Here is a 25,931-nt window from a genome sequence, read left to right as displayed (position 1 = left end):
TGATGACGGCACGTGTTTCCTTGCAGGTAACCATGGTTAACAGAGGAAGAACAATGATTTTAAGCACTATCCTCCTTTTAAAGCATCCAGTCTTTTATTCTTACTCAATCAGCATGACAGAATGATCTCCAGCCTTGTCCTCGTCAACACTCTCACCGGTGTTAACGAGAGAATCACTGACATGATGGCAGCTGGTCCTTTTGTGGCAGGGCTGAAATGCAGTGGAAATGTTTTTTGGGGATTAAGTTCATTTTCATGGGAAAGAGGGACTTTGCAATTAATTGCAATTCATCTGATCACTCTTCATGACATTCTGGAGTATATGCAAATGGCCATCATCAAAACTGAGGCATTAGACTTTGTGAAAATTAGTATTTGTGTCATTCTCAAAACTTTTGACCACGACTGTACATTCTTTTTAGATGCATGTCAGCAAAGCCACTACACAACACAACACTACACAATACATGAATTGCATTATAACAGTGACAAATGGTGCCCACAAACTATTAGGGCCTACATAAAGATGTCCCAACAGCAGTCCCAACAGCAGTCCCAACACCTTACCACTGCTACACCTGGCTATCAGCAGAGCCTTGTCTGGCAGCGAAACAGTTCATTCAGCCTCATTTACTGCCTTTAAAAATAACATAGCTGATATGGCTGACTTGCTTAAACAAATGTGGTTTCTACTGACAATTGAGATGTACAAACTATGGCATAAGGGGAAGACGAGCGGATACGAGGCAATACGTAATTTCGATTAAGACATTAATGAGCAAGCTAGGACGGACGTAGTCAACTATAACTATTTGTTCAGCGACAGAATTCAGAACATGGGCCGTTCTTACAGTATTCTCCCTGTACACCAAGTCAGAACCGTAGGATAAATAAAGGGGGCATATAAGCAGACAATGAAAGCTCTTACAATATTTGATGACTACATTTCTCTAAAACAGGTTATAGGCTACATGTGCACCACCAAGTCAGAACAGTAGGCTAAATTATGAGGGGAAAAGGGACCAAATTATTAGGGTGAGGCATATGGGCTACTAACAGCTTACTACACAACATGAGGTGACTAAACTGCTTGGAGTAACCCTGGATTGTAAACTGTCATGGTCAAATCAGATTGACACAACAGTAGCTAAGATGGGGAGAAGTCTGTCCATAATAAAGCACTGCTCTACCTTCTTAACAGCACTATCAAGAAGGCAGATCCTACAGGCCCTAGTTTTGTCACACCTGGACTACTGTTCAGTCGTGTGGTCAGGTGCCACAAAAAAGGTTTAGGAAAATTGCAATTGGCTCAGAACAGGGAAGCATGGCTGGCCCTAGGATGTACACAGAGAGCTAATATTAATAATATGCATGTCAATCTCTCCTGGCTCAAAGTGGAGGAGAGATTGACTTCATCACTACTTGTATTTATGAGAGGTATTGACATGTTGAATGCACCGAGCTGTCTGTTTGAACTACTGGCGCACAGGTCGGACACCCATGCATACCCCACAAGACATGCCACCAGAGGTCTCTTCACAGTCCCCAAGTCCAGAACAGACTATGGGAGGCACAGTACTACATAGAGCCATGACTACATGGAACTCTATTCCACATCAAGTAACTATACAAGTAGTAAAATTAGATTTTAAAAAATTGATAATAAAACACCTAATGGAACAGCGGGGACTGTGAAGCAACACAAACATAGGCACAGACACATGTATACACACACACGATAACATACGCACTATACACACGTACACATGGATATTGTACTGTATATATGTGGTAGTGGTGGAGTAGGGGCCTGAGGGCACACAGTGTGTTGTGAAAACTGTGAATGTATTGTAATGTTTAAAAAATTGTATGAACTGCCTTAATTCTGCTGGACCCCATCCTGCCTTGCCTTTCGAAAGTATTTGAAAGCCAAGTTAACAAACATATCACCGACCATTTCGAATCCCACCGTACCTTCTCCGCTATGCAATCCGGTTTCCGAGCTGGTCATGGGTGCACCTCAGCCACGCTCAACGTCCTAAAAAAATATTACAACCGCGATCGATAAAAGACAGTACTGAGCAGCCGTCTTCATCGACCTGGCCAACCACCGCATTCTTATTGGCAGACTAAATAGCCTTGGTTTCTCTAATGACTGCCTCGCCTGATTCACCAACTACTTCTCAGATAGAGTTCAATGTGTCAAATCGGAGGGCCTGTTGTCTGGACCTCTGGCCGTCTCTATGGGGGTGCCACAGGGTTCAATTCTCGGGCCGACTCTATTCTCTGTGTATATCAATGATGTCGCTCTTGCTGCTGGTGACGCTCGGATCCACCTCTATGCGGACGACACCATTTTGTATACATCTGGCCCTTCATTGGAGACTGTGTTAACAAACCTCCAAATGAGCTTCAACGCCATACAACACTCCTTCCGTAGCCTCCAACTGCTCTTAAACACTAGTAAAATTAAATGCATGCTCTTCAACCGAACGCTGCTTGCACCCGCCCAGCCGACTAGAATCACTACTCTAGGCGGATCTGACCTAGAGTATGTGGACAACTACAAATACCTAGGTGTCTGGTTAGATTGTAAACTCTCCTTCCAGACTCACATTAATCATCTCCAATCAAAAGTTAGATCTAGAATCGGCTTCCTATTTCGCAACAAAGCCTCCTTCACTCATGCTGCCAAACTCTTAAAACTGACTATCCTACCGATCCTTGACTTCGGCGATGTCATTTACAAAATAGCCTCCAACACTCTACTCAGCAAATTGGATGTAGTCTATCACAGTGCCATCCGTTTTGTCACCAAAGCCCCATATACTACCCACCATTGTGACCTGTACGCTCTTGTTGGCTGGCCCTCACTACATATTCGTCGCCAAACCCACTGGCTCCAGGTCATCTATAAATCACTGCTAGGCAAATCCCCGTCTTATCTTAGCTCACAGGTCACCATAGCAACACCCACCCGTAGTCTGCACTCCAGCAGGTATATCTCACTGGTCATCCCCAAAGCCGACACCTCCTTTGGCCGCCATTCCTTCCAGTTCTCTGCTGCCAATGACTGGAACGAACTGCAAAAATATCTGAAGCTGGAGACACTTATCTCCCTCATTAACTTTAAGAGTCAGTTGTCAGAGCAGCTTACCGATCACTGCACCTGTACACAGCCATTCTGAAATTAGCCCACCCAACTACCTCATCCCCATATTGTTATTTATTTTGCTAATTTGCACCCCAGTATCTCTATTTGCACATCTATCATTCCAGTGTTAATACGAAATTGTAACTATTTTTGCACTATGGCCTATTTATTGCCTTACCTCCATAACTTACTACATTCGCACACACTGTATATATTTTTTCTGTTGTATTTTTGACTTTATGTTTTGTTTACCCCATATGTAACTCTGTGTTGTTGTTTTTATCGCACTGCTTTGCTTTATCTTGGCCAGGTCGCAGTTGAATCAACATGAATTAACTGATAGCTTTCATTACAATTTTTACATAGCAGTGAAAATAAATGTTCATGCCAGGAGAGGTACCGGTACCTGATGCCCACCTGACGCAGATTGCGATTTATAATGGACCGTTTTTGGATTGCATAAACAACAATAGTAATTGTGTGCTGGCGGGTATGCAGTGCTGTGTTCCAAACGAAACGACTACAAGTGTGCTTGCTCTAGTTCCTCAGTGCCAAAGCTAGGAGAGCTAAACAAGTACCTTATAGTTGAAGCATTTTCTTTGAGTCATAAAAGTGCATTAAAATGGCTCAGGAACTGTGCACTCTGGAGAGGTGTGTGGCCACTTGTAGACACCAGTTAGTCCTCTCACTCAAACCCATGTAATTTTGTTGTCTTATGTTGCACCTACCCCACATTTTAGTACAGTAAAGTACAGTAAATGTAAAATGCCCATAAAATCAACAGTGTAATGTTTGGATTCAGTCTTATGTCAAGTGAACTGTTATGTACTCACCTTTGGTCTAATAATTTTCCCATTATCTCCAAACTTTTCCCTTTCAATTGCTACCATGGTTATGTATTTTCATATTTCTTCTTTAAGAAACATTTACGTTTAGCCCTATCCATATAGGCCAATTCCCACGAGTGTAAAGGGTTAACAGAATATACATTTTTATAAGTACGATTTTCACTGGACAGTTACTTTAATAATATGCCATTTATTCACACATTGTTTTATAATATACATAACCACTGAGTGCATGCAGTATTAAAATAATTTTGAATTAATTATTCAAGTTATTCCGTTTTGGAATAAAAAATATGGAATTAATACAAGACTCAATACAAAAAGCAAATATGGGATATTTGTACAAAACATTTATTTCAAATTGACATTAAACAAATACAATGGCTTTGCTACATTCGTATCTGAAATCCAGACACAAGCAAACAATTGTCTAAGGGAGAAAATTACTTAAATAAAGAAAACATTTTTGTTCATAAAACATTTACATAGGCAGTATAGACACGATTTTGAGCTATGCAACAAATAATTAGAAAAGTGTGAGGCTTGTAGTAAAATATAGAAAGTACAAAGAAGAGAAAAAAAAGAAAATCTCAAATCAATTGCCAGAGTGCAAACATGATATGAACGCCAATTTATAATCCTAACTCCTAAGACTTCGTTAAAAAAAGCCAAAAGCAGTCTCAACGGTAATATAGTAATGGAAGGGATGTGTTAAAAAAGGTTGTAGAAAAGCATTATGAAGAAAAAAATAAGGTCCCTAGAAATTGATGCAGGCTGTTTTTTCATTGTCCGTCAATAGATGGCAGTGCCAGCACTGTAGCTTCATATCTCTCAGCTATAAAATGTAATGAAAAAGGGGCTAAGTTGAATGTGTCTAACATCATATGCTAGTACTTCACCACTTATGGCCTCGTTAAGTCTATTCTACACAATTTACTTCACACTTCATTCAGTTCCTTCTGCTTTTAGGGTTTAATTTTTTTGTTAATAACTGTAAATATGTACATGTATATTTTGTGAAGCACATAAATACACTCTTAGAAATGTTTGTACAAAGGACGCTACAGGAAATAAACGTGGACTAAATATCCAGAAAAGCTTTCATTCATCTTCTTGTCAGAGCCAAACAATGAGAAACAACGTGATTTGCGTACCTGTTTGTTGACATGTATAAAGGGGTCCAACTTTTTATCAAAACATTATTAGCCTTTTCCCACTACCAAGCCAAACTGTACTTGACAATGTGAAAAGTACTGTTTGGGTCGCTCCTATAGTGTGAATCATGGATTTTAGTTCTGGCTCTACCACAGAGAGAAAGGCTCTCTTGAATTAGAAACTCTATGTGCAGAAATGGTATATGTAATTATGAACTTCTTTGACCGTATGTGCACTGAACATAGTCTTTGATCAGTGCGCCACCATCGAGCAGGACAGGGTTAACCCCAAATGCAGTTCAGCCACTCCTGTCCATTTGATCTCAGTCATGTTGCCCTGTAGCTAAATGTAGTTATGATAATGTAGCAACACATTACTGTGCTCTTCAGTTTTCCAGGGCTGCTGTGTTTGCATAAATAATTACACATAATCATCATCCGTTTAAAATAAATATGTAAATAAATAAAAAATGATGGAACCTTCAGGGCTCTGAGTGATTTTAGGAACTGTTGAGAAACATTTGACTAACAAAAGAAATAGCTATGGACACACACTGGTTGAATCAACGTTGTTTCCATGTCATTTCAATGAAATCCCTTGGAACCAACGTGGAATAGACGTTGAATTGACGTCTGTGTCCAGTGGGGTGAGAATGCATTAATACTGAAAAACAAAATAACTAACAATGCAGTCTATAAAACGTTCCGTTTAGTCACTTCTGCGTTTATAAGAAACAACTTCCTTGCCCTTACCTGCACTTATACACTTTAAATGAGCCTATGGCACGTTTCAATTCATAAACAAATTCTGGAACTTCTAAACAGTAACGAACTACCGTATGAGACATATTTACACACACATGTAAATATTCAAATGGACCATTTCTAACTGTGGTTAAAACTTCTAATACGGTTATGACTCATATCAATCTGCATTTTCAACCATGATTTACAGTATGGTCCATATTTTACTGTAATTTCTTTACAGCGTTGTGCTTAAATGGTCTATCTTTACCTGTAGTTTAAACGTGCAAACTTCTGCCTAATATGGGCATTTGTTACCTGTTGCTCTAAACCCTACATGTGCCAGAGGCCAGTGCATCAAGAAGACGCAGTATCAGTGACAAAAAGCTAGCTAATGCCACTCCTACAAACCAGTGTATGTCCCTGTCCCAGGGGTCAGTATTGGCCTATAAGCCATGTCAGTCGCTCATAGAGAAGGGGCAGGGTGTAAAATCATTTAGATCAAAGGTGAGCTCCAGACCCACCCAATCACCTCTCAGCTTACATCTGTCCACAACGGCCGCTAACATCGTTCTCCAACTCCTCCTTTTTGTTTTGTTTTGTTTTAGAAAGTGTTGGCCTATCAAGGCTGAACATACCAGGCCATATAGGTCGATTACAGTTGATGTCATCTTGTAAGAAGAATCTCTAAATCCTGCATTTCAATTTTTTGTCTTGTTTTAGAGCACTGGTCTATAGGATGAATACAGCAGACTATATTCGCCGATCTTCGAAAGACAACAACATCCGTCTCCAACTCCTCCATTTTAAAAGAAAGCACTGGCCTGAAGGCCGAATACATCAGACCATTTAGGCCGATAAGAGTTGACGTTGTCTTTCAACAATGTTTTTAATTTAATCGCAATCCACACACGTCTCCAAGGCAGCGCCCCCCAGTGGGCTGGGGGTGTCAGGGCATGTCTGCGTGTTTGTAGTAGCCCCTCTGAATGGCAGCAAAGGCGATGCTCTCAGCGGAGCGCCTCTGGTCCAGGCTGAGAAGGGCCTGGAGCAGGACATTGATGTCTGCCTTCAGACCCTCCTTCTGCATCCAGTTCTTCAGCAGGTCGTACACCTTGTCGCCAGGAGGGGCACTATCTGCCATCTTGATGTGGTTGTCATTGACACCGATGTAGCGGAAGAACTTGTTGTGGATCCGCACGTCCAGCCACTCGTCGAAGAGGTCGAAGCTCTTCTTCAGGGACGTCTCCTCTCCTGGGGAGAGAAAGGAGAAGAAGTGGTACCTTGGTTACATCTTTGCTAATTGATTGTTGCTGATATCAAAACTAGGGGAGTTAGTTATAGACAATAAGTAAGTCCAGACTTTCTTCCTGAACTGGTCACATGGTCATGCCCTTTATCTTAGAAAGCATAACTCTTTATCGTGATTTTTCCTTTTCCTGATGATTTCACTTCAATGAATTACAATTCTTAAGCAGAAAACAATAATAAACAATAGATAAACATGTACAGTCATGCACTGAACTAATAGTGCTCTGCATCAACTATTATCTGTTTCTGAATCTGCGGCGGTGTGCTTCCCCCATCACATTTTGTTCATTTTCTCGGTCTTACAATAGAGCTCCTTTTTAGCATCCAAATTGTAAATTGTTGCTAACCTTTTAGTGCCGGAGAATTAACTCATAAAGCAATTAACCACTGAATACAGAGCTAACGAGGTTAAAACGTGGAGCCGTTAGTAAATAAGTGCTACACACACCGAATTTACTTCAGGCAGAGATAAAAACAATGCCAAGCTATAGTGACTACATAATAGTATAGTTCAGTAGCAAAAACTATTTACCTGACAATCACACAGTATTTGTTCTAAACAATACATTTCTATCAGACTGTTCTGTAACAATTGACTGTTCTGAACAGACCGCAGTCAGGTTATGATGAATGTGTTGTTTACGGTGTTTGTGGAACCCCACCCTACAGTGGTGTAGTGGTGCCTGGAGAAGTGGGTATACTCTCATTTTGCCAAAACATTTCCAACCAGCCCGCCCGGGAGGAGGAGGTGTTATGAGAAACAATCACATACACTCTGAATGACCAATATTGATAAATCCCATATTGGTCTTTCACAATCAGGCCAAACCAAGCTGTACTGTGCAAGTAGGCTAATAGTAGGCCTACTATTGAAACAGATAAATGAGGCTGTCAACGGAGTCAGAAACTCACGGGTTTCAGATTTTCCCTATTTTCGCTCTCAAGGTCACACTTCTTTAACAGAAAAACAACAAAATTGTAAGTCCATAACAATGCTTGAACCACATCAGGAGACCACTTTTGAGGTATGGAAAAAATCTAAGAAATTTTGATTTTTGAGTGTAGTTACTCTTTAATTCAAGTGTGCAGGCACCTAGCACTGTTGTTTGGTTAGCTGTGTTTCTGTTGCACATGAGATGGAGTAGGCAAAATAAATGTCCACTGGATTGATGCAAATAATCATGATATCATTCTGACAGGTAGGCATAGGCTACTTTGTAGCTAGTTAACGTTTAATAGAGAAGGTTTTGGGGAAAGCCTTTCAATCTACCAGAAGATGATTAGGCCTATCATTAGCATTGCTATATTTCTCCTGTTCCTTCATTGTTTGACACCTGGATGTTTTACTTCATATTATGAGGCATGTCTTACCTTGCTTCAAAGTAGCCTATTGCCAAAATCCCACCATAGAAACGTAATTATTTATATAAAGACTTACTCATGCGTTCTCCTGTTCTATTGGTTTTCTTTCAACTTTCTTTCATTATCTAGCAGCCAAAGGCATTATCCTAGTCATATTAGCAATGATACATTTCTAATGGATATTTCCATCTATGCCCATGAAACTGCTTGCATGTGCGGTTCGCATTTTAGAATGCGAATGGTGTTTTCCCGCATTTTCAATTTGGAACAAATAAATAATAGTTTATAAAAAATGTAAGCTACATTCTGATCTGTTCCATCAGCCTTACTAATTGATACAGCGTATACTTTCACCACACTACTTAAATACGTATCAGTGGGGATTAAGAAGTGAGTACACGCAATGCCCACTGAAATATAAGTGGGTATATGGCGTATACCTGCGTATACCCTCCACTACACCACTGCCTCCCTACTAGAACCCGGCCCACCCTCCAGCTGTGCGGGGTCTCTTACCTAGCAGGGGCACCAATTTCTTCTGCAGAGGATCATCCTGAAACACGACAGATGGATAAACAAGAGTTAACCACAGCCCTTCTACAGATTACCGGGGACAAAATCCCTTATCCGTTCAGAAATATTATTAGTATTATGAAAGTCTGCCTTGGTAAAAATACTGAAAACGTGTTATTGCACTTCTCAGGATATGTGTCTGCTGCAGGAACGCACAACTCCAGTCTCCGTGCTCACATGATCTGCTGCTAGCAGGGTATGTTTGGTTTTGTGTCCTAGGCCAAACCTATCCCCAGGGTCCCTGTCCCCTTCTCCCCCTGCTATCACCATCCCCCCTGTTCCCCTCTCTCGCAAGGTCCCTGTCCTCCTCTAACCTTCTCTTCCCCAATATCCTTCAACATCTCCCTCCCTCCACCGCCCCCCAACCACCTCTCCCTCCTTCTCTCACCCCGGCTGTGGGCTGCAGTCTCTGGGTGGAGGGGCTATGTCGGGGAGAGCTGCTCGACGAGGCTGCCCCGGCGGTGGGCAAGGCCGACAGGCTTGTCTGGGAGGAGCTGGTGGTGTTGGGCAGGCTGTCACCTAGGCCCCGGTCCTCGTCCTCCCCCAGGCTCAGGGGAGGGGAGGCCTTGATCAGCCCACCCTGGGTCTCCTGCAGCAGGGGACGTGACTCGGGACGGACCTCCTCTGCTTCTTCCCCCTCCAGGCCGGCGTTCTGGCTGTTTTGTCTCTCCTCTGCTGTGGGTCCACTCTCATCCTGAGAGAGAGAGAGAGATATATAGAGAGAAAGAGAGAGAGAGAGTGAGGGATATAAGGAGAGGGCATGGAGAGCGAGCATAAAATATATCATACATATAATCATAATTAGTTGATATGGGTCAGGGCGGTGTGACTAATCTTCTGCCAAGACTAGAAATAGTGAGTGACGCATCACTATGACCTTCGACTGTGTCTCTAAACAGATCAAAGTACACTGAGACATTCTGAGAAGACGCATGAAAACAATTCACCACCAAAGATTCATATACAGCCAACAGACATATACTGATATACACCAGGGATGGTTAACTGGCAGCATGGCCCCCCTTTTGTAGGCCCGCGGATCAATTTTTAGGAACTCAGTCAGGATCTCAACTTACTGTTGAGAGTTATAATAGTAGAATCCACAAGGTGCAATTTCTAAATTTGGTTGTGCATCAGCAGTCACTGGCAGTCACTCAATCAGCCCATGTCAGCTAAAACGTTTAGTGTAGCCAGCTATCTAAACTTGTAGTAATCATGGTTGAATTTACGACCAGGGGCCCCCATTGATTTTGTTGGACACTCAGATATGCAAACATTTCGCTCTGTCCCATGGCAAAATGAGTAGAATTGTATGAAATGAGTTGCGCAATCTTCTCTCCGCCCCATGGCAAAATGTGTAGAATTGCAGAAAACTTGCTTTAAAACTGAAACATTTTCTCCACGCCCCATGTCAAAATGTGTAGACTTGCATGAAATTAACGCTTTGCTGTCAAGAGGGGGGCCACTAAAATGTTGTCCTCGCAAGGTAGCGGTGGGGGTGGGGGACACACAACAAAATGTCACATAGGGCCAGCTCTGACTGCATCTACACTACCGGTCAAAAGCTTTAGAACATCCACTCATTCAAGGGTTTTTCTTTATTTTTACTATTTTCAACATTGTAGAATAATAGTGAAGACATCAAAACTATGAAATAACACATATAGAATCATGTAGTAACAAAAAAAAACACCCTTTGCCTTGATGACAGCTTTGCACACTCTTGGCATTCTCTCAACCAGCTTCATGAGGTAGTCACCTGGAATGCATTTTAGGTGTGCCGCCTTAAAAGTTAATTTCTTTCCTTCTTAATGTGTTTCAGCCAATCAGTTGTTATGTGACAAAGTAGGGGGGTATACAGAAGATAGCCCTATTTGGTAAAAGACCAAGTCCATATTATGGCAAGAACAGCTCAAATAAGCAAAGAGAAATGACAGTCCATCATTACTTTAAGACATGAAGGTCAGTCAATACGGAACATTTCAAGAAGTTCGCAAAAACCATCAAGCGCTATGATGAAACTGGCTCTCATGAGGACTGCCACAGGAATGGAAGACCCAGAGTTACCTGGTAACTCTGGGCTGGTAACTTTAATTAACTTACCTCTGCTGCCGAGGATAAGTTAATTAAAGTTACCAGCCTCAGAAATTGTAGCCCAAATAAATGCTTTACAGAGTTCAAGTAACAGACACATCTCAACATCAACTGTTCAGAGGAGAGTGAATCAGGCCTTCATGGTCAAATTGCTGCAAAGAAACCACTACTAAAGGACACCAATAAGAAGAAGAGACTTGCTTGGGCCAAGAAACACAAGCAATGGACATTAGACCGGTGGAAATCTGTCCTTTGGTCTGGAGTCCAAATTTGAGATTTTTGGCTCCAACCGCTGTGTCTTTGTGAGACGCGGTGTGGGTGAACGGCTGATCTCCGCATGTGTATTTCCCACCATAAAGCATGGAGGAGGAGGTGTTATGGTGTGGGGGTGCTTTGCTGGTGACACTGTCTGTGATTTATTTAGATTTCAAGGCACACTTAACCAGCATGGCTACCACAGCATTCTGCAGCGATACGCCATCCCATCTGGTTTGGGCTTAGTCGGACTATCATTTGTTTTTCAACAGGACAATGACCCAACACACCTCCAGGCTGTGTAAGGGCTATTTTATCAAGAGAAGGAGAATGATGGAGTGCTGCATCAGATGATCTGGCCTTCACAATCCCCCGACCTCAACCAAATTGAGATGGTTTGGGATGAGTCGGACCGCAGAGTGAAGGAAAAGCAGCCAACAAGTGCTCAGCATATGTGTGAAGTCCTTCAAGACTGTTGGAAAAGCATTCCAGGTGAAGCTGGTTGAGAGAATACCAAGAGTGTGCAAAGCTGTCATCAAGGCAAAGGGTGGCTATTTGAAGAATCTCAAATATAAAATATATTTTGATTTGTTTAACACTTTTTTTGGTTACTACATGATTCCATATGTGTTATTTTATAGTACAATGTAGAAAATAGTAAAAATAAAGAAAAACCCTTGAATGAGTAGGTGTTCCAAAACTTTGGACCGGTAGTGTATGTGGGTACGCAGACCCTCATGATGAAATCAGATTTTTGATCTACACTGATGGTAGATAACATAACCCCAATGACATACTGTAACTAAAGGAATAGAGCGGAAAACTTACGATGGGAATCTTCACGATCTCATTGGAGTCACAGCGACTGTCTGAAGCGGAGAGACAAACTAAAACACATGGAGACAACAACCATATTAGACAACCAATCTACACAGTGTTGTGTCAATATGTATTTCAATACACAGTGTTAGGTTCTAAAGGAACCGAGTAAAACTCACGGACGATTAATAAAGCTCAACCAAGTTTATTCACCCACTGGGTCCCATAGCCACATAAGACAAAATACATGTTCCAACCAGCACAGATATATACAGTTGAAGTCGGAAGTTTACATACACTTAGGTTGGAGTCATTAAAACTCATTTTTCAACCACTCCACAAATGTCATGTTAACAAACTATAGTTTTGGCAAGTCGGTTAGGACATCTACTTTGTGCATGACACAAGTAATTTTTCCAACAATTGTTTACAGACAGAATATTTCACTTATAATTAATTGTATCACAATGACAGTAGGTCAGAAGTTTACATACACTAAGTTGACTGTGCCTTTAAACAGCTTGGAAAATTCCAGAAAATAATGTCACACTTTAGAAGCTTCTGATAGGCTAATTGACATAATTTGAGTCAATTGGAGGTGTACCTGTGGATGTATTTCAAGGCCTACCTTCAAACTCAGTGCCTCTTTGCTTTACATCATGGGAAAATCAAAAGAAATCAGCCAAGACCTCAGAAAAAAAATTGTTTAACCTTGGGAGCAATTTCCAAATGCCTGAAGGTACCACGTTCATCTGTACAAACATTAGTACGCAAGTATAAACACCATGGGACCATGCAGCCGTCATACCGCTCAGGAAGGAGACGCGTTCTGTCTCCTAGAGATGAACGTACTTTGGTGCGAAAAGTGCTAATCAATCCCAGAACAACAGCAAAGGACCTTGTGAAGATGCTGGAGGAAACAGGTACAAAAGTATCTATATCCACTGTAAAACAAGTCCTATATCGACATAACCTGAAAGGCCGCTCAGCAAGGAAGAAGCCACTGCTCCAAAACCGCCACAAAAAAGCCAGACTACGGTTTGCAACTGCACATGGTGACAAAGATCGTACTTTTTGGAGAAATATCCTCTGGTCTGATGAAACAAAAATAGAACTGTTTGTGACCATCGTTATGTTTGGAGGAAAAAGGGGGTTGCTTGCAAGCCGAAGAACACATTTACATTACATTTTAGTCATTTAGCAGACGCTCTTATCCAGAGCGACTTACAGTTAGTGAGTGCATACATTATTTTTATTTTTCGTACTGGCCCCCCGTGGGAATCGAACCCACAACCCTGGCGTTGCAAACGCCATGCTCTACCAACTGAGCTACATCCCTACCGGCCATTCCCTCCCCTACCCTGGACAACGCTGGGCCAATTGTGCGCCACCCCATGGGCCTCCCGGTCGTGGCCGGCTAAGACAGAGCCTGGATCATCACACCATCTCAACCGTGAAGCACAGGGGTGGCAGCATCATGCTGTGTGGGTGCTTTGCTGCAGGAGGGACTGGTGCACTTCACAAAATAGGTGGCATCATGAGGAAGGAAAATTATGTGGATATATTGAAGCAACATCTCAAGACATCAGTCAGGAAGTTAAAGCTTGGTCGCAAATGGGTCTTCCAAATGGACAATGACCACAAGCATACTTCCAAAGTTGTGGCAAAATGGCTTAAGAACAACAAATTCAAGGTATTGGAGTGGCCATCACAAAGCCCTGACCTCAATCCTATAGAACATTTGTGGGCAGAACTGAAAAAGCGTGTGCGAGCAAGGAGGCCTACAAACCTGACTCAGTTACACCAGCTCTGTCAGGTGGAATGGGCCAACATTCACCCAATTTATTGTGGGAAGCTTGTGGAAGGCTACCCAAAACGTTTGACCCAAGTTAAACAATTTAAAGGCAATGCTACCAAATACTAATTGAGTGTATGTAAACTTCTGACCCACTGGGAATGTGATGAAAGAAATTAAAGCTGAAATAAATAATTCTCTCTACTATTATTCTGACATTTCACATTCTTAAAATAAAGTGCTGATCCTAACTGACCTAAGACAGGGAATTTTTACTAGGATTAAATGTCAGGAATTGTGAAAAACTGTTTAAATATATTTGGCTAAGGTGTATGTAAACCTCCGACTTCAACTGTATATCCTCCAATTTAGGTGAACTCCTCCTTCCCTCTAAACATTACATGCAGGTAAGTGATGCAGGTAATAAACTGTTCCTTCTCCCTTAATGTGACCTGACCTCTTCCCCATTCCTCACTAATCCACAGCTCTCCACCCTTATCAGTGACTGCAACCTTTCCTTTACTCAGTACATTCCAAGCTTAATTGCCTCCACCATATATATTCCTCCTACAGATAACCATTAACTTCTGGTGTATAAACCAGACTATGGCACTCCTCATGTCTATAGGATACCTGATGATTAACAATATTTCAAGTTTAGAAGTCAGAACCCATCAACAGCGAGTGGCAAGGGACATTTGTTTTTGTTACTCACCTGGCCGAAATGTACATGGCCTCTTGATCCAAAGCCACAAACCAATCCCAATGGAGAGGAGGAAGAACAAGAGCAGAATGACCAATGGCGTAACTTTTGGGGAGGAGAAATGAGGAAACACAACCAATCAGAATCACATCTCAGACTTGGTAGAAAATATGCATTTTCACAATAAAACACCCCATAACCTATGACTTCACTAAAGTAGGAATTTACGCTCCACTGACAAGAAACTGTCATGTTATTTAAGCTGAAAAAATATCAGTATCAACTATATGCAGTTCATTCTGTTTATTTGATCTGTCCTCAATAAAAAAGATTAAGAGCCTATAAAACAGAGAGGTAAAGACATATGTAGGCCTACCCATTTTCTCTGGTGAGCTGGGGGCGGGGGTGGGGAGGGTAGGTGGGTGGAGGGTAGGAGAGATGTCCCGTTTCCTACACACAGTGTTGGAGATGGGGGTGCATTTCTTCACCACCTCCTCCCCCGCTTTACACCTAGGAAGACAAGAAAAAAGGAATTAGTATTTTATTTTTGAAGGGGCTAGTGCAGTAAAAATGACATAATACTAAACTCAGATCAGTTTGTGCGGTCTTGCCAACTCCTATGGTCATGCCAATGACAATAGAAGTTGGCTATAGAGTAAAAACTGATCTAAGTCCAGGCTGCTGTTTAGTAGGCCTACTGGGGTGATTTCTGGACAGAGATCTGGTGGTTTTAATGTTCTAAATGTTTAGGGTGGCACTCACTTGGCACATCTCTTGCAGACCTCACAGGCCTGCTCTGGCACACAGAAGGTGCCCGCTCGACACTGGCACTCGGTGTCTGTGGTACTGGTACAGGGCACCGTCTCGCTCTGATCTGAAGAGGGAGAAAAAAAGAGAGAGAGAGCGAGAGAGTGTAAGTACTAATATACACTACATGACCAAAGGTATGTGGACACTTGCTCGTCGAGCATCTCATTCCAAAATCATGGACATTAATATGGAGTTGGTCCCCCCTTTGCTGCTATAACAGCGTCCACTGGAACATTGCTGCAGGGACTTGCTTCCATTCAGCCACAAGAGCATTAGTGAGGTCGGGCACTGATGTTGGGCGATTAGGCCTGGCTCGCAGTCGGCGTTCTAATTCATCCCAAAGGTGTTCGATGGGGTTGAGGTCAGGGCTCTGTGCAGGCCAGTCAAGTTCTTCCACACCAGGCCTCCCGAGTGGCACAGCGGTCTAAGGCACTGCATCGCAGTGCTTGAGGCGTCACTACAGACCCGTGTTCAACCCCAGGCTGTGTCGCAGCCGGGAGACCCATGAGGCGGCGCACAATTTGCCCAGCGTCGTCCGGGTTAGGGGAGGGTTTTGCCGGCCGGGATGTCCTTGTCACATCGCGCTCTAGCGACTCCTGTGGCAGGCCGGTCACAGTTGTACAGTGTTTCCTTCCGGGTTAAGCGAGCAGTGTGTCAAGAAGCAGTGCGGCTTGGCAGGGTCGTGTTTCGGAAGACACATGCCTCTCGACCATCGCCTCTCCCGAGTCTGTACGAGAGTTGCAGCGATGGGACAAGACTGTAATTACGAATTGGATATCACGAAAAAGGGGTAAAAAGTAAAATAATATATGTTCTTCCACACCGATCTCGACAAACCATTTCTGTATGGACCTTGCTTTGTGCACGGGGGCATTGTCATGCTGAAACAGGAAAGGGCCTTCCCCAAACTGTTGCCACAAAGTTGGAAGCACAGAATCGTCTAGAATGTCACTGTATGCTGTAGCGTTAAGATTTCCCTTCACTGGAACTAGCCCGAACCATGAAAAACAGCCCCAAAACATTATTCCTCCTCCACCAAACTTTAGAGTTGGCACTATGCATTGGGGATTCGTCCGTCGGACTACCAGATGGTGAAGCGTGATTCATCACTTCAGAGAACCCAAGTCCAATGGCGGCAAGCTTTACACCACTCCAGCTGACGATTGGCATTGCGCATGGTGACCTTAGGCTTGTGTGCGGCTGCTCGGCCATGGAACCCATTTCATTAAGCTCCCGACGAACAGTTATTGTGATGACGTTGCTTCCAGAGGCAGTTTGGAACTCAGTAGTGAGTGTTGCAACCGTGGACAGGTGATTTTTATGCGCTATGCACTTCAGCACATGCTGGTCCCATTCTGTGAGCTTGTGTGGCCTACCACATCGCGGCTGAGCTGTTGCTGCTCCTAGATGTTTCCACTTCACAATAACAGCACTTACAGATGACCGGGGAAGCTCTAGCAGGGCAGACATTTGACGAACTGACTTGTTAAGATTGCATGGCTGTGTGTTTGATTTTATACACCTGTCAGCAACGGGTGTGGCTGAAATCACAGAATCCACTAATTTGAAGGGGTGTCCACATACTTTTGTATATATAGTGTATCATACATTCAATAATACAGGTAACAGTTTATTTTACACACCGAACTGGTATATATTACTAAGTTATTATTACTAATCGTTCTAATGTTTACTGTGAGATGTGTATGCACTGAAGCACACATGTAATAAATCTCTTTCTCAGTGACTAAGCACAAAACATGTCACTCCCTTGTAACAGTCATCTCCTTTCAGTGGGTCAGGCCTTTCATATGGCACAAAGACACACGGTATGGGAGACAATACAACAACCACACCAAACTGCTTTGCAAGGTAAAGTACGCACACACACGCACTACAGGTAACACGCACACTCTGCATTCAGTTTGTGTGAAAAAAAACAAAGAAAGGCACACCCTCGTATGCCATGTAAAACCACTGGATCAAATTATCATGGAGCTTTGAGGTCAGGGAGAAAGCGACCATGTATTCTTCTGCCCTCTCTGGAACAAAAGTCTATTAAGCTAAACTGTGAATGCCCAATGCTCCATGAAATAGACTTCCGGAATGGGTGTCTACCTTGGTTAATCGTTTATGAATTGGCAACAGATACAAGAGAGAGACATTGTGGTTAGCTAATAGCTAACTTCATGTGAAATGGAGAGAGTCTCTTCTTCTAACGACACAAACTTGTTGTAAGACAGTTCTTTAAGGACAGCTAAAAGAGGGCAGGTAACAGGTAAAAGGACAAACAACAGTTACAGGACTACAAATAAAAGTCAGAGGAATCCATTACCCTTGCGGCAGTGCGTGCAGGGCAGGCAGCTGTTCATCCCGTTGGAGTGTTCTGTGTAGGTGTGGCCATGCTCGCAGGACATACATGTCCCCTGCTCCATGTCCCGGTCACACGCCCTCTGCACGAACGTACCTGTCCATCAATAAACCCATCAATCAATCAATACATTTTTTACAAATATAAATAGTCTATTATACCCTGTTTATTTGTTTGATTAATACTTAACAATAACCTTATTGAGGTCAAAATACATATTTAGCCTGATGCATTTCTTCGAGTAAGACAAAGGGGTGGTGTGCTTGTGTATGTGTGTGTTGTGATGGTGGTCGGGTGTGTGTGTATGTGTATGTGTGTGCTTTTTCTATGTCTAACACTGGAACAGAGACACATAGCCATGGCGTATGTAAACTATATACTACTGCAGTGGTTTTGTGTCTACTTTCTTGGTTGTAATGTAACATTCCCATTTTTCACGCTCCGTTCACACATGCCATGCTTTAGGCACCTGATTATCATGTGTTTAGAGAAAAGACAGTCCGATACTAGAGCAATAGAGGGAAGAAGGGAGCGTGAGAAATGTACAGAGGAAAAGCTTGAAAAGGTCATTGGCATTCCTGACTAACTAGCTAGAGATAGAGGCAGCGCAGTCTGTCTCTCTGCCTTTTCCTATCTGACTGACCTAAAAAGGTCCAAACAGGTCATCTAATTGGAAATAGCAATAGTCCTTGGCTCATTCCACAGCGCTGGCATCAGTAACGCAGTGGTGAAGTTTTAATGGGACTATTTCAGCTAGTAACACCACTTTTAAAAAAGAAACCCTACTCCCTCCCTTAATGTTTACTACTGGGTGTTGTTACAGAGCCTGGGTTGGGTTCCCTGCCGCTAGCTTGGGCATAGGTTCCGCTCTGCTATCCTCACATAGTTGGCATTACTCTGACTCTAAGGCACAGACTCTAATAATGTAGCTGTAAATACAGGCAGAGTTCCCTCCTCTCTGGAAGGCCTGTTGATAATGTATCATAAGGACTGGTTCTAGCTTGGGTTCTATGTTCTGTTTATAAGGCGTGATTCTAGTTCTGGTTCCGGGCTCAGGTTCTAGTAGCTCTGATTCTGCTGGCCTGTACTGATAGCCTGGCAGTGTATATAACCAAAGTTCTCGCTTGGGTTCTAGATCAGATTTTGGGACTGGGTTCTCCTTACCGGCCTGGCAGTTGAGGCAGCAGAGGTCCTGGTGGAGGTACTGATGGTTCTCCAGACAGGTTCTGTGTCGCTGCGTCCGGTTCCTGTCATCGCTGGACCACTGGGCCGCCAACACGCCTCTCAGCTCCGCCCCACAGTATGCCAGCCCCGAGCACAGCAGGAACACCACCACCTAGAGGAGGCAGGGATGGAGAGAGGGAGAGAATGTCATTTATTTATTTAACCCTAAGTTAACCAGGCATGTCAATTAAGAACACTGTGACGACCTGGAAAGGGCAGTGCAGCAAGAGAGAGAGTGAGAGAAAGAGTGGAAGAGATAGAGAGAGAGAGAGAGATTGCTCACATTCATATCATACAGGAGGGAGAGGTTCACATTACCAGTCTATATACACACACTCACTCGCCCACCCGCATGGGAGCGGGGAGAGAAGAGAGTCTCTGTTCTCATAAGAAACCGTGTGTGAGCAATCTGGGCCCTAATTTGAACCATCTGATCTAAACATCTGCAGAGGAAAGCCAATTATGAGAGCAGGCCGGAGTTAGAAAACAGACAGAACAACCTAACATCTGTAATTATGCAGAGTTTACACCATGTACTGGTGTTAAATGTTGAATTAAGGCACGGGCCATTCAGTACAGTTGTTGAAGTAGGATTCTAGGCATGTTGAATGGCCAGGTCACGTGGCATCAATGTTCTGGGGTTCAGAGAAGATCCCAGGCATAAAGACATAAAGGGAGTTCAAAACAGATTTTTTGAAATGTGGTGGTGTGCAATACCATTTTATTATATTTTTACCAGTTTAGAATTAGATATTATTGAATAAAATGGTATTGCACTACACCACATTTCAAAAAATCTGTTTTGAACTCCCTTTATATATATATATATATTTTTTTTTTTACACATGCACAGACAGACACTTCAAAACAGACAGTTCAAAGCGTATCCAAACAATTTCAATATATTCAAAATGTGATTTTGGTTAAATCCATTGTCTTGGACAACCATAATCCTCTCTAGTGAGGAGACTATGGGGATTGATAGGGTATCCTATAGCTAACGCTACCATGTTGCTTCCCATATCAGATGTGATTCCAGTAATCCATTAATGTGCTGGATAAAATCAGGGCTTGTATGGATGGGGGGACAGAGTAGAATACAGCGGAGCACTTTAGTGTGGCCCCCAGGCACCGGTGTTTGTTCACACGCCTTTTCACCGTGTCACTGTGAGAAGGCCCTATTCACCGGCGAACAACACGCTTTAGTGCCTCTACTTCAAATGACCCACATTCTTAAACCCCAGCGCTTTGACTAGGCCGACATGCGACACCGCCACGAAGCAACACGACACCTCCTTGTGTAAATGGGCAGCCTAGTTTTGGTAGGTTTTGTCTCTCTCTCGTAGACCCCACCCTCCCACCCCCATAACTGGCACACAGCGCTCAGTTCAATCGAACCCACAATATTTACACAATAGCTCTTTTGTTTTTCCCATGGTCAAATAACATAACGTATTGAAATCACAGATTTCTGGTACTATAAAAAAACGTTATAGTATTACCAGGTATACTCCCCTCAAAGGTAGAGTTCCAGTTTTCAGAATAGGTCTGTGTGTGCACGGGCAGTAGTTTGTAAGCAAAGACAGTGTATGAACATAGCAACTATTCCAATGGTGGGTTATATGGAATTCCTGGGAAACTAGTGGAGTTGACTCCTGACAGACTGGAGTTGACTCCTGACTCTCACAGACTGGAGTTGACTTCTTAATCTTAGACTGGAGTTGACTTGTGTCAGACTAGAGTTGACTCCTTACAGACTGAAGTTGACTCCTGACAAACAGACTTGACTCCTGACTCTAAGCTCCTGTCGTTCCTCACTTGGCTCTGTGGAAGGCGGCCATGCCTTGTTGTTCACAGGGAGTTTCCTGGCCGGTGCAGCGCTGCTGTGCAGCCGCCGAGCCTCTTGCTGGCTCTCTCCTTCTCCCCCCTCCCACCCCCTCTCCCCTGCTCACGTCAGACTTTCCACAGACATGGGGAGGCAGAGCGGAGGGGCCGACAACCGGCAGAGCACTCACAATCACACCATTTAGCTTTATCCAAACATAGTGAGAGAGAAGAGGCAAAGAGAGGGGGGAGAGAGAGAGAGTGAGGGCAGAAAGAGAGAACGCTTGTAAGATTGTACAGAGAGAGTTAAAGAGTTGAGTGTGTGACAGTGAGGGAGGGGAGAGGGGGGAAAGCAAAGGACTGAGGCCGTGTGAAAAAGAAGGAGAAAGAGGAAAACGACAGCATGCTTGTGAAAGAGGGAAAGAGAGAAAAAGGAGAAAAGCACAGGGAAGAGAGAGGAGAGCTTGAGCCATGCATTGGAAGCACACTATAGACAAGAGAAGTAGTGAAACCATGACGAATCCCATAAACAGTCATCAGGCTTGCTTAGAAGCGTAACCATGGTTATGTGCCCAATCAAAAGCCTGAGGGGTATACTACAAAGCAGGATCAACGAGTTAGCCAGCTAACTTTGATAAACAAGCAGAAATAACTAGATTTTTTGGTTAATTAAGAAAGCTAAAGTTTTTGGTTGTTGGGTCATTTAGACCATGTCCATTTCAAGCTTATCCCCCCCAAAAAAATGTTTGGCAAGTTAGATAGCTAACTCCTTGATCCTAGCTTTAGTAGTATACCCCTCAGGTGGGTACTGGAAAATACACACACAACACATGCACACACAGACACACATCAGACACACGGACACAAACACAAACACACAACCACATGCACGAAGGGCTGCTGAGCACTGACATAACATCCTGTCTGAGTGCATTCCTGGGCCTGTGGATCACTAGATTCCTCCATGCAGAAGCCATCCCATCCTCACAGACAAACCTGTTCTTGTCTCAGCAGTTTAGAGGCGCCCCACAGAGGGAAAAGGTCACTTTATGGGGCGAGAAATATCTAACAATGGAATTTTCCCATTGAGCCATGGCCATTAGCGAGAGAGAGTTTCTTGTGTGACTGAGGTTTGCTGCTCAAGCATTGAATTGGGGAAATAGTCTGTCTATTCTGCTAAATGACTTCCATATTGTACAGTAAGCTCTTGGTATGAAACGGAGTAGTAGACAGACATATTGTACAGTATTAAGTCCTAAATGCAGACATTTTAAATGATGCCTCAAAACCTGATCGACCAACATTACAGCTACCTGTACCCTTGACTACAGGCCTTACCACTTTTCACACACCTTTTGTGTAACTGCCTGCACGTTCATTTCACACTGGTTATTTCCTTGTAGTTACTAGTTACTATCCAGATTTTCATATCATCATACTGTCCTTCTTTCATTGTACGGTATTACTGGCTTAGCACACAAGGGGGCGCCCCAAAAAGTCAGCAAAAAAAGCCCATTAGGCGTCTATTACCAGAATGCTAATTTTGTGCTTCAGTTGCACTTCTCCACTCGGATGAAAATGAACGGGCATTCTATCAGCAGACAATGCTCTGACTTTTCTCCAGTACTTTTCGGTGTAGCCTACTTTTCTCAGCTAAAATGCAAGATTAACTTTAAGCAAAACATTAGGAAATGTAGCTGGCTTTCTATGATGAACATTATACATATAATGGCCATGCATCGTTTCTACAAAAAATAGCGTTGCACATCTGTTGTCATCTGATGAAAATGAAGCTATTTTCTGCCAAATGTGCACTAATGTATTTTCTGTGAAGGAAAACTATGGTTGCATGACCCTGATCACTCTATTAAAGCAACTAAACACTGTTGACTTCAATATAAAACACAACCCATGCCAATACACAGCTGGACTCACCTGCTCCTGCTTTCTCCATTGTGCTATTTACAAACAAACACGTGACTGGCTCAGCTGTTCTGGGGAACTACGGTAAGCTTAATAAATATACAATAATGTGACAGGTGAAATTAAGAACGCAATCAGCTTTATCTCCTAACGTTTTGCACAAGTTGACTGCAGGTATTTACTTTAAAAGTATCCACAAATATGAACATGTATTGAAAAACTTCAAATAAATCGTTTCATGGTATTGACCTGATTATGTAAACACTGGGCAGTACACACGTGCAACACGCACGCACGCACGCATGCACACACGCACACACGTTTGTTTTACTATCCTTGTGGGGACCAAACAATTGATTCCCATTCTAAATCCTATTTTCCCTAACCCCTAACCCCAAATCCCTAACTCTAACCCTAAACCCTAATTCTAACCCTAAGCCTAAAATAGCCTTTTTTGTCCGAATTTTGATTGGTTTACTATGACTTCTGGTCCCCACAAGGATAGTAAAACCAAACACACGCACACACACACACACACAGACACACACACACACTCTTAGATCAGCCACAATGTGGTAGAGTTTTCATAAGGAAGAGGACCGTAGTGGCCACCTTAACCTCAGTGCCGAGAGAGAGCTCTCCAAGTCCTAAAGCCACAATCCCATGTCTCTGGCAGCCCACCAATATTAAATACTCTAGTGTGGTACAGTACAGCATACATCCTGCCCTGCACATGGCAGAGAGAGAGAGAGAAAGAGAGAGAAACAGAGAGATAGAGAAAGAGAGAGAGAGAGAGAAACAGGGAGCGAGAGAGAGAGAGCAAGAGAAAGAGTGAGCGAGAGGGAGAGGGAGAGAAAAAAAGGGAGAGCAAGAGAGACCGCGAGAGAGAGAGAACGGGAGAGAGAGAGAGAGAAAGAGAGAGCGAGAGAAAGAGAATGAATGGACTGCAGCTTTTGTGAGCTTCACTGTCCCTCAGTCCGGCAGCAGTTACTCTCATCCAGTTCCTGTCATTGCCAGGGGTACTTCCAAATTGCCCTGCAACACTTAACACATGCCACTGTGTACACTGAAGTTGTATTTATTGCTGAATGACAGGACCCCCTTTCAGCTGAGCAGGTTATCAATGTGGTATTTAGAGGGGTTTTATTCCCCTCCTGTGGGTCGTACAGTGACATCATTATCTCAGGGAGAACGGGGAAAAGACACACACACACAGCAGAGGGGTCAAGGCAGAATGTACTTTATTTGATATAGGACAGATGATTTCAATCATAGCCATATCTGATAAGGAGCAGCAGGCTGTACCTCATTACACCCCTGGGGAGTGGGACGCTGACCCTCCTCTGTATCCCAATCATGCCTTTCCCATTAGCCTCTCATCCATTATCTGGGAGGGAAATACGTGTTAGTGGGGATACTGTACACCCATCCGCTCAGATTAACTGGACAGGCGGATGGAGGAAACAGGCCCTGATATGGAGGTTCAGATTAGTTAAGGAAAGTATTGCTAAGAGGAAGGTAGGCTGAGATAGAAACACAGGGAGTGGAGAGACGCTTAAGGGGATACAGTGAGGGAAAATTTGATCCCCTGCTGATTTTGTATGTTTGCCCACTGGTAAAGACATGATCAGTCTATAATTTTAATGGTAGGTTTATTTGAACAGTGAGAGATAGAATAACAACAACAAAATCCAGAAAAACGCATGTCAAAAATGTTATAAATTGATTTGCATTTTAAATGAGGGAAATAAGTATTTGACCCCTCTGCAAAACATGACTTAGTACTTGGTGGCAAAACCCTTGTTGGCAATCACAGAGGTCAGACGTTTCTTGTAGTTGGCCACCAGGTTTGCACACATCTAAGGAGAGATTTTGTTCCACTCCCCTTTGCAGATCTTCTCCAAGTCATTAAGGTTTCGAGGCTGACGTTTGGCAACTCGAACCTTCAGCTCCCTCCACAGATTTTCTATGGGATTAAGGTCTGGAGACTGGCTAGGCCACTCCAGGACCTTAATGTGCTTCTTCTTGAGCCACTCCTTTGTTGCCTTGGCCGTGTGTTTTGGGTCATTGTCATGCTGGAATACCCATCCACGACCCATTTTCAATGCCCTGGCTGAGGGAAGGAGGTTGTCACCCATGATTTGACGGTACATGGCCCTGTCCATCGTCCCTTTGATGTGGTGAAGTTGTCCTGTCCCCTTAGCAGACAAACAACCCCAATGCATAATGTTTCCACCTCCATGTTTGACTATGGGGATGGTGTTCTTGGGGTCATAGGCAGCATTCCTCCTCCTCCAAACACAGCGAGTTGAGTTGATGCCAAAGAGCTCCATTTTGGTCTCATCTGACCACAACACTTTCACCAAGTTCTCCTCTGAATCATTCAGATGTTCATTGGCAAACTTCAGACGGCCCTGTATATGTGCTTTCTTGAGCAGGGGGACCTTGCGGGCGCTGCAGGATTTCAGTCCTTCACGGCGTAGTGTGTTACCAATTGTTTTTTGGTGACTATGGTTCCAGCTGCCTTGAGATCATTGACAAGATTGACAAGAATTGTAATTCGTAACATATCATACAAAATGGTTGATGGACATCCGCAAATGAATAAATACCATACGAGTGTCTCAGATTTACTTACAGAATAATACGAAATGCTCTGAGACCAGGTTGTACTATGGCTATGTTTGAATTGCCCTGCCGATGTTGTTCTTCTCAAACCATTTTGAAATTATATATTTTCAAATTAGGTAAATGATCACACTAGTAATATATAGTTTGTTGTATTACTTGTGAGGCACAGCTAAGTGAGCATAATAATTCGCTTTTTATTTTTTGATGGCCTGCAAAATGTTTAAAAAAAATTGCTTTTCTTTCAAAAACAAGGACATTTCTAAGTGACCCCAAACTTTTGAATGGCAATGTACGTTTCTAATTTTGTCAGAAAGTTATTTTCATTGCAAGTTAAAGCGT

General features: G+C 43.1%; 1 protein-coding gene and 1 long non-coding RNA gene across 2 annotated transcripts in view; one reads left to right on the top strand and one right to left on the bottom strand.

Moving 5' to 3' along the window:
- LOC311127976 overlaps positions 1-25,931 on the top strand; it is a 1,008,662-nt gene that overhangs the window by 576,802 nt on the left and 405,929 nt on the right. The gene's annotated exons all lie outside the window — the stretch shown is intronic.
- The window catches only part of LOC311128511 (tumor necrosis factor receptor superfamily member 10B-like), a 35,845-nt gene continuing 14,251 nt past the window's right edge, over positions 4,338-25,931 (bottom strand). The window contains exons 2-10 of the mRNA XM_084160704.1: positions 19,155-19,326; positions 17,955-18,086; positions 15,572-15,683; positions 15,186-15,319; positions 14,822-14,914; positions 12,321-12,379; positions 9,532-9,837; positions 9,087-9,123; positions 4,338-7,151 (exon numbers count right to left, since the gene is read on the bottom strand). Coding sequence (XP_084016830.1) covers positions 6,850-7,151; positions 9,087-9,123; positions 9,532-9,837; positions 12,321-12,379; positions 14,822-14,914; positions 15,186-15,319; positions 15,572-15,683; positions 17,955-18,086; positions 19,155-19,326 — 1,347 coding nt within the window. The 3' untranslated portion in view covers positions 4,338-6,849. The remainder of the gene's footprint in view (positions 7,152-9,086; positions 9,124-9,531; positions 9,838-12,320; positions 12,380-14,821; positions 14,915-15,185; positions 15,320-15,571; positions 15,684-17,954; positions 18,087-19,154; positions 19,327-25,931) is intronic.

Source organism: Coregonus lavaretus (assembly GCF_964263955.1).
Source record: "Coregonus lavaretus genome assembly, chromosome: 4".
Taxonomy (NCBI): Eukaryota; Metazoa; Chordata; class Actinopteri; order Salmoniformes; family Salmonidae; genus Coregonus; species Coregonus lavaretus.
The sequence above is the reverse complement of the archived record's forward strand: the minus strand, read 5'-3'. Positions and strand labels throughout refer to the sequence as shown.